General features: G+C 40.3%; 2 protein-coding genes across 2 annotated transcripts; both read left to right on the forward strand.

Moving 5' to 3' along the window:
- The first annotated feature begins 3,008 nt into the window (after positions 1-3,008).
- LOC147368533 (olfactory receptor 7E178-like) lies at positions 3,009-3,850 on the forward strand. The gene has a single exon (XM_086413468.1). It carries the CDS (start codon positions 3,009-3,011, stop codon positions 3,834-3,836), a length of 828 nt encoding a protein of 275 aa, XP_086269594.1. The 3' UTR covers positions 3,837-3,850.
- A 10,681-nt stretch (positions 3,851-14,531) lies between these two features.
- LOC147368534 (olfactory receptor 7E178-like) lies at positions 14,532-15,502 on the forward strand. The gene has a single exon (XM_086409200.1). The coding sequence runs from the start codon at positions 14,547-14,549 to the stop codon at positions 15,432-15,434; it is 888 nt and encodes a 295-aa protein (XP_086265326.1). The 5' UTR covers positions 14,532-14,546; the 3' UTR covers positions 15,435-15,502.
- The last annotated feature ends 237 nt before the right edge of the window (positions 15,503-15,739 follow it).

The raw sequence follows: 15,739 nt of genomic DNA on the forward strand, positions 1-15,739 counted from the left end.
GCATATTAAAAGCAGAGATATTATTTCGGCAACAAAGGTCCTTCTAGTCAAGGCTATGGTTTTTTCAGTAGTCATGTATGGATGGGAGAGTTGGACCATAAAGAAGGCTGAGCACTGAAGAACTGATGTTTTTGAACTGTGTTGTTGGAAAAGACTCTTGAGAGCCCCTTGGACTGCAAGGAGATCCAACCAGTCCATCCTAAAGGAGATCAGTCCTGAGTGTTCATTGGAAGGATTGATGTTGAAGCTGAAACTGCAATACTTTGGCCACCTGATGCGAAGACCTGACTCATTTGAAAAGACCCTGATGCTGGGAAAGATTGAGGGCAGGAGAAGAAGGGGACAACAGAGGATGAGATGGTTGGATGGCATCACCAACTCAATGGACATGAGTTTGGGTAAACTCCAGGGAGTTGGTGATGGACAGGGAGGCCTGGGGTGGAGGACGCATGGTGTGTGCATGGGGTCACAAAGAGTCGGACACGACTGAGCAATTGAACTGAACTGAACTGAGGTCTTCATAGAACTGTTCAACTTCTGCTTCTTCAGCATTACTGGTCATGGAATAGACTTGGATTACCCTGATATTGAATGGTTTGCCTTGGAAATGAACAGAGATCATCTGTCATTTTTGAGAATGCATCCAAGTACTGCATTTCAGACTCTTTTGTAGACTATGATGGCTACTCCATTTCTTCTAAGGTATTCTTGCCCACAGTAGTAGATATAATGGTCATCTGAGTTAAATTCACCCATTCCAGTCCATATTTATTTCACTGATTCTTAGAATGTTGACGTTCACTCTTGCCATCTCCTGTTTGACCACCTCCAATTTGCCTTGATTCATGGACCTGACATTCCAGGTTCCTGTACAATATTGCTCTTACAGCATCAGACCTTGCTTCCATCACCAGTCACATTCACAACTGTTTTTGTTTTTGCTTTGGCTCCATCTCTTCATTCTTTCGGAGTTATTTCTCCACTGATCTCCAGCAGCATGTTGGGCACCTACTGCTCTGGGGAGTTCATCTTTCAGTGTCCTATGTTTTTTCCTTTTCATACTGTTCATGGGGTTCTCAAGGCAAAAATACTGAAGTGGTTTGCCATTCCCTTCTCCAGCGGACCACATTCTGTCAGAACTCTCCACCATGACCCGTCCGTCTTGGGTGGCCCTGCATGGCATGGCTCACAGTTTCATTGAGTTAGACAAGGCTATGATCCATGTGATTAGATTGGTTAGTTTTCTTTGATTGTGGTTTTCAGTCTGTCTGCCCTCTGATGGAGAAGGATAAGAGGCTTATGGAAGCTTCCTGATGGGAGAGACTGACTGAGAGGAAATCTGAGTCTTGTTCTAATGGGCGGGGCTATGCTTAGTAAATCCTTAATCCAAATTTTTGTTGATGGGTGGAGCTGTGTTCCCTCCCTGCTATTTAGCTGGGGCCAAACTATGGTAGAGGTAATGAATATAATGATGACCTCCTTCAAAAGATCCCATGCAGGTACTGCTACACTCAGTGCCCCCAACCCTGCAGCAGGCCACCACTGACCCACACCTCTGCTGGAGACTCCTGGACACACACAGGCAAGTCTGAGTCAGTCTCTTGTAGGGTCACTGCTCCTTACTCCTGGGTCCTGGCGCACAAAGTTCTGTTGTGCCCTCTGAGAATCTATTTCCCAGTCCTGTGTAAGTTCTGGCAGCTCTATGGTGAGGTTAATGGCAACCTCCTCCAAGAGGTTTTATGCCATACCCAAGTCTGCTGCATCCAGAGCCCTGTCCCTGTGGCAGTCCACTGATGACCCATACCTCCACAGAGATGCTCAAACACAGTTCTGTCTCAGTCTCTGTGGGGGTCTCTGGGTCCTGGTGTGCACAAGGTTTGTTTGAGCCCTCTTAGCATCTCTGGCGGAAATGGGGTTTGATTCCAAATGCAAATTCGCCCCTCCTACCATCTTTCTGGGACTTCTCCTTTGCCCTTGAACGTGGGGTATCTCCTCACAGCCATTCCAGAGCCTACCACCTTACTGGGGTTTCTCTGACCTTGGACGTGGGGTATCTCCTCTCAGGGGCTTGCTGCTCCAGCACACCACTCCAGCACCATATGCAATTAATTAAACAATATTGATTGAAATTTGAAGTCCACCAAAGATATGAAGTATATACTAAATGACTTCTAAAAGACAACTCTGATATTTGAGTAATCCCCATTTCATGAAGAGGGAAGACAGAAAATCAAAGATGATAAAACTCTGAATATCAAATAAACTGTGTTCTGATTATGAAAATTCATTTTTAATTTAGAATCCAGATGACATAGTTCTGCATTTCATAGATATTTGTAAATATTCTAAATTAAGGAAATATCTAGAATTGTATTTGAAGAAAATAAGATTTATATAAATGACATAATTTCTTTATATTTTAATAATTATATATTTTCTTAGAAGGAGAAGGGAATCTCTCGTTCTGTTATTTCTTTAAAAGTAGGCTGTATTTAACTGAGATCATGGATGTATTGTCTCTAATGTTCTTGTTTCCTTTCACTTTTCATGAAGTTTTATAATCTAAGAGTGTATAGACAAAAATGAATAACATAGAAGCCAATGAGGAAACGATTCTAAGACAGAATTTCTCATACTGAGAAATATTGCTGAAGGTGCTGTCACCCAGTTGTGTCCAATTCTTAGTGGCCCCGTAAACTGTAAGCCACCAGGCTGCCTCATCCATGGAATTCTCCAGGCAAGAACAATGGAGTGGGTTGCTCTTTCCTTTTCCAATTGCTGAAGGTACTCAGATGTATACTCTTAGAAATGAATTGCTTGAATCCAAAATATGATGCAGGACTGCATGACGATTTACATATTTCCTATTTTTCCAGCCTTTTTTTCTTTTTCCAAAGGTGTCTGAGCTACACAGAACTGGAAATCTAACCAGTGTCTCAGAATTCTTCCTCCTGGGCCTCTCAGATGATCCAGAACTGCAGCCTTTGCTCTGGGTCCTGTTCCTGGCCATGTACATAGTCACCATGCTGGGGAACCTGCTCATCATCTTCACTGTAACCTCTGACTCCCACCTCCACAACCCCATGTATTTCTTCCTCTCCAACCTCTCCTTGGCTGACATCGGTTTTGCCTCCACCACGGTCCCCAAGATGATTGTGAACATCCTAACTCACAGCAGAGTCATCTCCTATGCAGGCTGCCTGACACAGATGTCTATTTTTATCCTTTTTGGATGTATGGATTGTCTGCTTCTTACTGTGATGGCCTATGACAGGTTTGTGGCCATCTGTCACCCACTACACTACACGGTCATCATGAACCCTCGCCTCTGCTGCTTCTTAGTTTTGGTGTCTTTTTTTGGTAGCCTTTTGGACTCCCAGGTGCACAATCTGATTGTGCTACAACTTACCTACTTTAAGAATGTTGACATTTCTAATTTCTTCTGTGAGCCTTCTCAGCTCCTCAAGCTTGCTTGTTCTGATACTTTCACCAATAACATAGTCACGTATTTTGATGGTGCCATTTTTGTTTTTCTACCTTTCTCAGGAATCTTTTTCTCTTACTACAAAATTCTTTCCTCCATTCTGAGAGTCCCATCAAGTAGGAGGTATAAAGCCTTCTCCACCTGTGCTTTTCATCTGGCAGTTGTTTGCTTATTTTATGGAACTGGCCTTGGTGTGTACCTCAGCCCAACCATCTCACAATCTCCCAGGCAGGGTGCAGTGGCCTCAGTGATGTACACTGTGGTCATCCCCATGCTGAACCCCTTCATCTACAGTCTGAGGAACAGACACATCAAAAGGACCATGTGGAGGTTTTCCAGAAAAATGTTCTAATCTCATTGCCTGTGCCACCCATTTAGAGTGTAGGTTGGAAAATGTAGCAACATTAACATCTGAAAATTCTACCTCTTTCATGATATCATTCTTGTAGCTCGTAGGACCTGTCTCTCCTTGTTTTACACCTGAATATTACTTCTTTTGGTATGTTTTTAATGGGGCTGGGAGAGTATCCTGGGATTCTGTAGACGTTAGAACTACTGCATGACTGAATCTTATTATACCTAACGAGGAGTATCTAGCTTATCATGGTGATCCACATTCTAGAAAGATGAAAAAACTCCCTTTTTACAGATTTAAATATATATTTTCCCCAAAGCTGTTGTTTGTTTTCCAGTTGATTACTATGTTTTAATTTTTTGCATGCAGTCTATGTATGAAGGTGCATGTCACTGCTTCTCAGCCTTGGCTTTTATCAAAATCATCTGGAAGGCTTAAAAGCACTATTTCCCAACATTGTAAATCAACTATACTACAATAAAATAAATTTTAAAATATACTGACAACTGAGTCTCATTGCCAAAGATTCTGATTCAATTAGATTTGCATGTGTCCTGAGCTGAGGATATTTTTTTTTCCTTATTTTTATTTATTTATTTTTGGCCACGTGGTGTAAAATATGATGTCTTAATTCCTGCACTAGGGATTGAACTCATGCCCACTGCATTGGATGGCAGCCAAAAATAAATACATAAATCTTAAAAACACACACATACAATATCACTTCACACTTGTCAGAATGGCTATTGTCTAAAGACAAGAGATATTTATTATCCACATAACATACACAGTGAAACAGCACAAATGAACTCAAATGACTGGCCAGTGTTGTATTTTTAGTATGTAGTGGAACTATGTCTTAATACAGAACCCATGGTTTTTATCATTGCACTATACTGCCTCCAGAGATCAGAGAATTCTGAAGTACCAGTTAGGAAAAGCAAGCTATGTGTGGTTGGTTAGGGAACTGCTAGGGTCAACTGGGGCTGAAACAGCATTGTGGGGTGACCTTCACTTGGCATCTACTAGGCAAGCAAAAGAAAGCTTTTCAACCATCCACAGAAATATTGAATGTGTTACAATATTACTTCTGTTTTATGTTTTGGTGAGGTATATGGGATCTTAGCTCCCCAACCAGGGATCAAACTCTCATCCCCTGCATTGGAAGGTGAGGTGTTAACCACTGGACTACCAGGGAAGTCCCTCATTAGCTATTATGGAAGAACATTTGCACATGTAAATGAGGAAACCTACAAGAATATTAATTATGCATTTTATGATAATGCAAAAAATTGGAAATGTATTTAACTCACAGATTCAAACTGAATACAATTCTGCATCTTAGTGATTAAGAATGTTGGAGCTGAGGCTAGACTGCCTAGTTTGAATCCAGATATCCAGATACTACATTCAGAAAACTAAGAACATGGCTTCCGGTCCCATCACTTCATGGCAAATAGATGGGGAAACGATGGAAATAGTGGCTGACTTTATTTTGGGGGGCTCCAAAATCACTGCAGATGGTGATTGCAGCCATGAAATTAAAAGACGCTTACTCCTTGGAAGGAAAGTTATGACCAACCTAGACAGCATATTAAAAAGCAGAGACATTACTTTGTCAACAAAGGCCCATCTAGTCAAGGCTATGGCTTTTCCAGTAGTCATGTATGGATGTGAGAGTTGGGCTATAAAGAATAATTGATGCTTTTGAACTGTGGTGTTGGAGAAGACTCTTGAGAGTCCCTTGGACTGCAAGGGCATCCAACCAGTCCATCCTAAAGGAAATCAGTCCTGGGTGTTCATTGGAAGGACTGATGCTGAAGCTGAAACTCCAATACTTCGGCCATCTGATGCGAAGAGCTGACTCATTTGAAAAGATCCTGATGCTGGGAAACATTGAGGGCAGGAGGAGACGGAGACAACAGAGGATAAGATGGTTGGATGGCATCACCGACTCAATGGACATGAATTTGGGTAAACTTCGGCAGTTGGTGATGGACAGGGAGGCCTGGTGTGCTGCAGTTCATGGGGTCACAAAGAGTCAGACACGACTGAGTGACTGGACTGAGCTGAACTGAACCCAGATACTAGTACAGTAAAGAATCTGCCTGCAATGCAGGAGACCAGGGTTTGATCCCTGGGTCGAGAAGATCCCCTGGAGAAGGGAATGGCAACCCACTTCAGTATTCTTGCCTAGAGAATCCCAGGGACAGACGAGCCTGGTGGGCTACAGCCCATGCAGTTGCAGAGTCAGACATGACTCTAACACTTTCACTAGACTATTAGCAATGGTGCCATGAGAGTCACTCAATCTTTTTCTCCTCAACCCAGTTTTATTGAGAGATAACTGACATACAGTATTGTATAAGTTTAAGATTTGACTTAACACATCAAAGGTTTGACTTAACACATGATTTGACTTCAACACATCATGAAACAATGACCATAATGGGTTTAGTGAATAACTTTCATCTCATATCGATAGAACATTAAAGAAACAGGGGGAAAAAAACACGTTTCTTTGTTGTGAGAACTCAGGATTTACTTTTATCAACTTTTATATATAATGTATAACAGTATTATCTTTGTACGTGTTGTACATTATACCCCTAGAACTTAATTTTTTAACTTTTTATTGTGTATTGGGTTATAGTTGATTAACAATGTTATGATAGTTTCAGGTGGACAGCAAAGGGACTGAGCCATATATATACATGTATCCATTCTCCCCCAAACTCCCATCCCATCCAGGTTGCCACATATCATTGTGCAGAGTTTCCTGTGATGTACAGTAGAACTTTGTTGGTTATCCATTTTAAGTATAGCAGTGTGCTTAGTAGCTTTATATTATAGTAGCTAAATTTTATAACTAAGAGTTTGTACTTTTTGACTACCTTCATCCAATTCTCTCTTCTCCAACTCCCACCTCTGGTAGCCACAAATTGTATTTATTTTTCTAGAGCTTGTATGTTTGTTTTTTGATGTATAATTGACCTACAATACTATGTTAGTTCCTGGTACACAATATAATGATTTAATATTTCTATACATTTCAAAATGACCATCATGCTAAGTCTAGTTGCCATCTGTCACCATACAAAGATATAACATAGTTATCAACTACATTTCCTACATGGTACATTTTATATCAGTGACTTATTTATTTTGTAAACTAAAACTTTGTACCTCTTAATGTCTTCACCTATTTCTATTCCCCTCTCCCCCTGTCAACCACCCATTTGTTCTCTATGCCTATGACTGTTTCTATTTAATTATATTTACTTGTTTTTATTTTTAGATTCCACATATAAGTGAAATCACACAGTACTTTCCTTTCTCTGTTGGACTTATTTTACTTAGCATAATACCCTCTAGGTCCATTCACATTGTTGCAAATTGCAAGATAGAATTCTTTTTCATGGCTGAGTAATATGCTATTGTGTGTATAAATATACCATGTCTCTTAATCCATTCATCTGTTGATGGGCAGTTAGGCTTCTTCCTTATCTTGGCTGTTGTAAATGATGCTACAATGAACATATGGGTGCAAATATCTTTTCATATTAGTGTTTTCATTTTCTTCCATATCCAGAAGTGGAATTGCTAGTGGTTCTATTTTTAATTTTTGAGGAGTCTCTATACTGTTTTCCATACTGGCTGCACCAATTTTATTCTCAAACAGAAGTGGAGGAGTGTTCCCTTTGCTCCATATCCTCATCACCATTTATATCTCATCTTTTGTATAATAGCCATTCTGACAAGTCTGAAGTGATATCTCTCTGTGGTTTTGATTGGCATTTCCCTGATAATTAGTGGTGTTGAGCATTTTTCATGTGCCAGTTGATAATTTGTATATTGTATTTTGAAAATGTCTATTCACATTTTTTTCCCAGTTTTAAATTGCTTTTTTTTTCTTTGTTTGTTTCCACTCTATCAATATTTTATTGTGTTATAAGGAAGATAGACTGTGAAAAGGGAAAAAACACAACGATAAATAATTTCAGATGATATACTTCCACTCTAGAAAAATGGGCTTCCCTGATGACTTAGCTGGCAAAGAATCCACCTGCAATGCGGAAGACCTGGATTTGATCCCTGGGTTGGGAAGATCCCCTGGAGAAGGGAATGGCTACCCCCTCCAGTATTCTGGCCTGGAGAATTCCATGGACTGTCTAGCCCATGGGATCACAAAGAGTCAGACACGACTGAGCAACTTTCACTAAAAATAAACAACTAGAGACATTCTTCGAATAGAGTGGTGGACAATGGAAATATACAATTCAATTATTTTCTACAATGCAAGTATAAAACAATTTCAGCAATAAATAAAACAAGATTATAACTTAAAATAGCAACAAAATATTACTAAGGACTAAACTCCACAATGAATTAGAAGGACTTAGATTAAGAAAAGTGTGAAGCTCTCCTTGGTCATATCAAAGTGTTCAAACATGGAAAGATTGTCAGATTTTAGCATGGTAAACTTTAACAACAAATATCCCAATATTCCTGATATTATTTCATCATTGAGGCAGTTTCAGTACTCAATATTGCAATTGAATTTTTAGCTGAGAAAATAACAAGTCTGAACTTTATAGCAAGGGCCTTCCTTTTGGATATGTGATGAGAGCAGGCCAAGTGAACTTCCCCCTTGGAAGGGGTAGGGCTCAGAGTAATTGAGTTGACAGACACTGATTTTCTTGTGGTTCTCCAAAGATTGTGAAGTCTTCAGGGAATGCAGTTCATGGATCAGTCTGGCTAATTAGGAGCTCTGTGTATCAAGCTTTCAAGGCCACAAAACTGTAAAGAGTCAGCCTGTGTCTCCAGCCCTTCAGGTTGTGGGTCCATGTCCAGCAGGTTCCACACCTGTGTCTCCTCCCAGAGTAATCATCTCCAACAGGAGGCTCTGGCTGGAGTCTTTCTGCCAATTCTGAGGCTGGAGCTTCAGCCATCATTGCTCACCAGGCAGAGAGGAGTGGCAGACTCACTGCCCTTGGTCATGGACAAGCAGGGTCTTAGCACAGCCCAATGAGTGCGATGGAGACAGTGGATGGAGGAAAAATTTCAGGACTTTTGTTTCCTCATTGTCACAGCAAACAAAAGAATTGCAATTGACAGATGGTAATGAGAGGGTAACAGGCAGGAAAGCCAGGGGTCTCCAAATGAAGGAAATAGGCTGCAAATGTCAGACATTTTTTTTATCTCTCTCTTAAGCAGCAGGAGGAAACAAACTAGTGATATATTTTTTCCCCTTCTCCATACAAACCTAAAAAAAGGTTTCTCTTAAAATACTGTGTTGCCATAATGACACCTGTTTCCACCTGAACTTAACTATCCTCAAACCTTGAGCTAACCAATGCATTTTTCTTATGGAAATATTTGTCTTAAGCTATGTTAATGTACTACGCATTTACCCCAAACTCTGTCTTCAAGTTGGTTCTGCCTAAAGGCTCAGAACTGACTTGACAAACCAGTATGTTATACTCAGACATTGTTCTCCTAATCTATGTAAACGAAAGTATTTGTATGGTAATCTGCCTTTCTACAAGATTCAAGTCAATCGTTTTATGGCCCGGGATGACTCATCTGGTGCCAAGATTATCCCAAAATACATCTTGTGGGTGAGGGGCCTGGTACCATTCTCTGAGTTTTAAGACATTCCTGTCTTTCATTAACAAACTGGTAGTAACTATATAACATCCAGCTAAAGACTAGCAGGTGGGTATTCTTTCTGCCCCCTTCTGATGTCTATGTCAGAAGCTTTCTCTATCTCCTTTATACTTTAATAAAACTTTGTTACACAAAAGCTCTGAGCAATCAAGCCTCGTCTCTGGCCTCGGATTGAATTCTACTTCTCTGGAGGCCAAGAATCCCGGCGTCTTTCATGGTTCAGCAACAACCTTTCAGTAGTACACCAGTATGCAAAATTTCAGCTCCAGGCACTATGACATTTATGTCCTTGGTTCTGGTGGGGTTCTAAGAACTCTCATTCAGAGTTTTGCTTTCCTCCCACGCTGGTTCTAGTTCCCGTAGGCATGACCCCCTTGATAGCAGGAATGGTCCCTCTAAACTGTCCCTAAGTACTCCAAAATCATAAAGTGAGGATGAGGATGAAAACAGCAAACATGGTATCATGATTCTTCATTGAGGATTTCCTAAGTGCCAGGCTCTGAGCTAAGTGTTCCACGTATTTTGTTTCATTTCATCTGCATAATTATCACCAAGAAATAGGGATGAATATAATTGTCATTTTATGGGTGAACAAGGGAGCATACCATTTAAATATAACTTGTATTAGATCATGGGTAAAATAGGAGTGAATTCAAGTTTGAATCCAGGCATTTAGACTCCAGACATGGGAATTTAGCCAGAATTCTTTCCCTTTATTTTATTTACTGGTCACTTCCAGCAAAGATTCCATGTTCACCATCCTCTCTCCTTTGGAGGCTCCTGGTAGACCTCAGTGAAGGGTAAGTGGTGCTCTTGCTGCATTGGCTCTAGGAAGGATAGCTGAGATCAAGGTAGGGCTCGTAGAAGGATCACAATATTATAATTTAGCACAGATCTCTCTCTTGCTCTCGCTTCTAGATTTCGCTTCTTTCACTCCCTCCTTCATCCATATATATTTTAATAGATCTACAGGTAATTATAAGGATTACAATGCTCAATCCAGAGTGAGAGCCACTGGTCTAAGCACTTTATTATTTAATTTCTTACAACCACCCTGCAAAGTTGGTTCCATTTTAATCCCCATTTGTAGATGAAGAAAATGATACAGGTGTTTGTTATCTTTCACATTTTCTCAAATAAAATCATGTTGTTTACTGACAGGAGAAAGGAAGTCCTAAGTTGCCTGTAGGAAGCAGATTTAAGGACAATTGGAACCCCTTTAATCAGGAAGGACTGATATGGAAAGTTCTTAAATATATTAAAGAACACTGGGTTTCAGATGTAACTTAGGGGCTTCCCTGATTGCAGAATGCTATGCTAAGTCACTTCAGTCGTGTCCGACTCTGTGCGACCCCATAGACAGCAGCCCACCAGGTTCACCCGTCCCTGGGATTCTCCAGGCAAGAACACTGGAATGGGCTGCCATTTCCTTCTCCAATCCCTGGTTGTAGAAACTGAACATTAAATAAGAGGGTTGGTTTGATGAGGAAACAGTGCTCCACACATTTTAGAGTTAGAAGCATGTTTAAATGTCCAGATGAACAAGCTGGGCTTAGAAAAGGTAGAGGAACCAGAGATCAGATTACCAACATCTGTTGGATCATAGAAAAAGCAAAGGAATTCCAAAAAAAAACCAAACATGCTTCATTGACTACACAAAAGCCTTCTTGTGAATCACAACAAACTGTGGGAAAATCCTAAAGAGATAGGAATACCAAGCCAACTTACCTGTCTCCTGAAAAATCTTTATACAGGACAAGAAGCAACAGTTAGAACCAGATACGGAACAATGGACCAGTTCAAAATTGGGAAAGGATGAAACAAGGTTGTATACTGTTACTCTAACTTAAATGCAGAGTACATCATGCAGGCTGGAATGAAGATTGCCAGGAGAAATATCAACAACCTCAGATATGCAGATGATACCACTTTAATGGCAGGAAGTGAAGAGCAACTAAAGAGTCTCTTGATGAGGGTGAAAGAGAAGAGTGAAAAACCTGGCTTAAAACTCAATTCAAAGAACCAAGATCATGACATCTGGTCCCATCACTGCATGACAAATAGAAGGGGGGAAAGTGAAAGCAGTGACAGACTTTATTTTCTTGGGCTCCAAATCACTGTGGACGATGACTGCAGCCACAAAATTAAAACACGCTTGTTCCTTGAAAGGAAAGCTATGACAGTGTATCAAAAAACAAAGACATCACTTTGCCAACAAACTTGTGTATAGTCAAAGCTATGATTTTTCCAGTAGTCATGTACAGATGTGAGAGTTGGACCATAAAGAAAGCTGATCACCAAAGAATTGATGTTTTTGAATTCTGGTGTTGGAGGAGACTCTGAAGCATCCCTTGGACTGCAAGGAGATCCAACCAGTCAATCCTAAAGGAAATCAACCCTGAATATTCATTGGAAGGACTGATCCTGAAGTTGAAGTTCCAATACTTTGGCCATCTAATACAAAGAGCCAACTCATTGGAAAAGACTTTGATGCTGGGAAAGACTGAAGGCAAAGGAGAAGGGGACATCAGAGGATGAGATGGTTAGATAGCATCACTGACTCAATGGATATGAGTTTGAGTGAACTCTGAGAGATAGTGGAGGACAGGGAAGCCTGGCATGCTGCAGTCCATGGGGTGGCAAAGAGTTAGACACAGCCTAGTAACTGAACAGCAACAACAACCAAGCCACTACGTAATGGAAACAAGAAAAACAGAAAGCAATCTCAAACATAAGACTGTCCCTGGAGTTGTATAAAGTTTTTTGTTTTTTTTTTTCAGTTGTAATCTGATTTTATTTTATTTTTAAACTTTACATAATTGTATTAGTTTTGCCAAATATCAAAATGAATCCGCCACAGGTATACATGTGTTCCCCATCCTGAAATGTATACAAACAACTGCATAACAAGCTTAGTATTAGGATTAATATTTGAAAAGACTTTTAAAAGACAACTTACATAGTGAAGTGAGCACTTATTTTCATGGAGGATGGCTATTAGAAAACCAAATAATGATGAAAATCCATGGAGATGACTATGTTATCAAAATTCTGATGAAGTACATTTGACTTTAATTTAGAATATACATAAGGTTATAAGGTGTTTATATATATTCTAAATTAAGGGAATTTCTTGCACTACATTTGGATAAGCCATGTTTGACTACTTTCTAGTGTCTTTTAATTGGAGTGGGTTTTTTAATTTTTTCTTGGCCATGTCACTCGAGGGATCTTATTTCCCCAGCCAGGGATTAATTCTGGCCCACAGCAGTGAAAATGTTGTGTCCTAACCAATGGACTATCAGAGAATTCCCAGAAGAGGTGTGTGTGTGTGAGTGAGTGAGTGAGTGTGTGTGTGTGTGTGTGTGGTGGGTTTTTTTAACAGAGAAAGATATTTCATTCTTTTTAACTTTTTATTTTTAATTGCAGAATAATTGCTTTACAATGTTGTGTTAGTTTCTGCTGTACAACAAAGTGAAGCAGCCATAAATATACATATATCCTCTCCTTCCAAAGCTCTCTCCCACTCCTCATCCCATCCCACCCCTTTAGGTCTTCACAGAGCACCAAGCTGCACTCCCTGTGCTATACAGCAGCTTCCCACTAGCTAGCTATTTTCATAGGGTAATGTATATGTTTCAACGCTACTTTCTCAACGCAACTTTCTTGTTGCACCTTCTCCTTCCCCTTTTTCCATTTTTAAAAATTGAAGTATTATTGATTTACAGTGTTGTGTCATTCTCTGCTGTACAGCAAAGTGACTCAGTTATACACATATGCATATTTTTATATTCTTTTCCATTATGGCTTATCACAGGATATTGAATATAGTACCTGTGCTATGTATTAAACCTTGTTGTTTCAGTTCAGTTCAGTTGCTCAGTTGCGTCTGACTCTGTGACCCCATGGACTGCAGCATGCCAGGCCTCTCTGTCCATCAGCAACTCCCAGAGTTTACTCAAACTCATGTCCATTGAGTTGGTGATGCCATCCAACCATCTCATCCTCTGTCGTCCCCTTCTCCTCTGACCTTCAATCTTTCCCAGCATCAAGGTCTCTTCAAATGAGTCAGTTCTTAGCATCAGGTGGCCAAATTATCGGAGTTTCAGCTTCAGCATCAGTCCTTCCAATGAATATTCAGGACTGATTTCCTTTAGGATGGACTGGTTGGATCTCCTTGCAGTACAAGGGACTCTCAAGAGTCTCCTGCAACACCACAATTCAAAAGCATCATCCATTCTAAATGTACTAGTTTGCATCTACCAACCCCAAACTCCCAGTCCATCCCTCTGCTTAGCCCCATCCCCTTTGGCCACCACGAGTCTGTTCTCTATGTCTGTGAATCTATTTTTGTTTTGTAGATAGGCTTATTTGTGCCAAATTTTATATTCCACACATAACTGATACCCTATGGTGTTTGTCTTTTTCTGACTTACTTCACTTGGTATGATAATCTCTAGTTGTACCCATGTTGCTGCAAATGGCAATATTTTAGTTTTTTATGGCTGAGTAGATTTCCACAGTATATATGTACCATATCTTCTTTATCCATACATTATTTATCTATTCATCTGTCAATAGACATTTATGTTGCTTCTATGTTTTGGCCACTGTGAATAGTGCTGCTATGTATATAGACATGCATGTAAAAAACATATTTCTTATTCCATATATTTCATTCAAAGGTGGCAATTGATATTCTACTGTGTTCATGATTAATTCTAAATTGGCTCCTTCTTTATGAAAATTTGGCCTATTGTCTGTAAAATGACTGTACATAGAAACAGGTAAATAGCCAAGACATCAGTGAGAAAAGAGTTGTAAGAGAAAATAAGTTTGCCAGAACTAAGGAATGTCACTGAAGTTACTGGAATGTATGATCCTCAAGTGTGAATGCTTTGACTTGCTTGAATCTAACAAAAAGTGCTGACTCCTTGTTTGCTTGTCTCATTTATTTGAAACCTCTTTTCCTTTCTAGGAGATGTCTAAGCCACATGGGCCCAGAGAATGTTAACACTTGTCTCAGAATTCCTCCTCATGGACCTCTCAGATGATCCAGAACTGCAGCCCCTCCTCTTTAGCCTCTTCCTGTCCATGTACCTGATCACTGTGCTTGGGAACCTGCTCATCATCCTGGCCTTCATCTCTGATTCTCACCTCCACACCCCCGTGTACTTCTTCCTTTCCAGCCTGACCATGACTGACATTGGCTGCACCTCTACCACTGTCCCCAAGATGATTGTGGACATTCAAACTCACAGCAGACTCATCTCTTACATGAGCTGCGTGACCCAGATGTCTATTTTTATCCTTTTTGGATGTTTGGATAATCTACTCCTGATTGCCATGGCCTATGACTGGTTTGTGTCCATCCATCACCCTCTGCACTGCACGGTCATCATGAACCCACGCCTCTACAGCCTGCTGGTTTTGGTGTCATTTTTCATCAGCCTTTTGTCTTTCCTTCTTCATAGTTTGATGGTGTTAGAACTTACCTTCTTCCTGGATATGGAAATTCCTCGTTTCTTCTGTGACCCTTCTCAGCTCCTTAGCCTTGCCTGTTTTCAAATCCCCAGCAGTAATATATTAATCTATTTTATTGGTGCTATTTTTGGTGGTTTTCCATTCACAGGGATCCTCTTCTCTTATACTTGCATTGTTTCCTCTATTCTGAGAGTCCCTTCAACAGGTGGGAAGTATAAACCCTTCTCCACCTGTGGCTGTCACCTGGCAATCATGTGTTTATTTTATGGAAGAGGCATTGGGGTGCATCTCAGTTCTACTGTCTCATCTTCTCCCAGGGACAGTGCAGTGGCCTCAGTGATGTACACTGTGGTCACCCCCATGCTGAACCCCTTTGTTTACAGCCTGAGGAACAGGGACATCAAGAGGGTCATGTGGGGGCTCTTCAGCAAAACAACCTAATCTCAACATCTGTGCATCTTGTTTGCATAGGTTAGAAGACCCAGTAAAAACAACCGTTGGAATTCAAAGTTGGTTCTATGATTTTGTAGCTCTTGTGCCTTTCAAAACTTAACAATGTTTCCAATCAGTTTGTTGCTTCATTTGGAATATTTTGATGGTAACTGCAGCCATGAAATTAAAAAACGCTTACTCCTTGGAAGAAAAGTTATGACCAACCTAGATAGCATATTCAAAGCAGAGACATTACTTTGCCAACAAAGGTCCGTCTAGTCAAGACTATGGTTTTTCCAGTGGTCATGTATGGA

The sequence above is a fragment of the Bos grunniens genome, chromosome 7 (assembly GCF_055505025.1).
Source record: "Bos grunniens cultivar Pamir isolate PY7600 chromosome 7, Bosgru_T2T1.0, whole genome shotgun sequence".
NCBI lineage: Eukaryota > Metazoa > Chordata > Mammalia > Artiodactyla > Bovidae > Bos > Bos grunniens.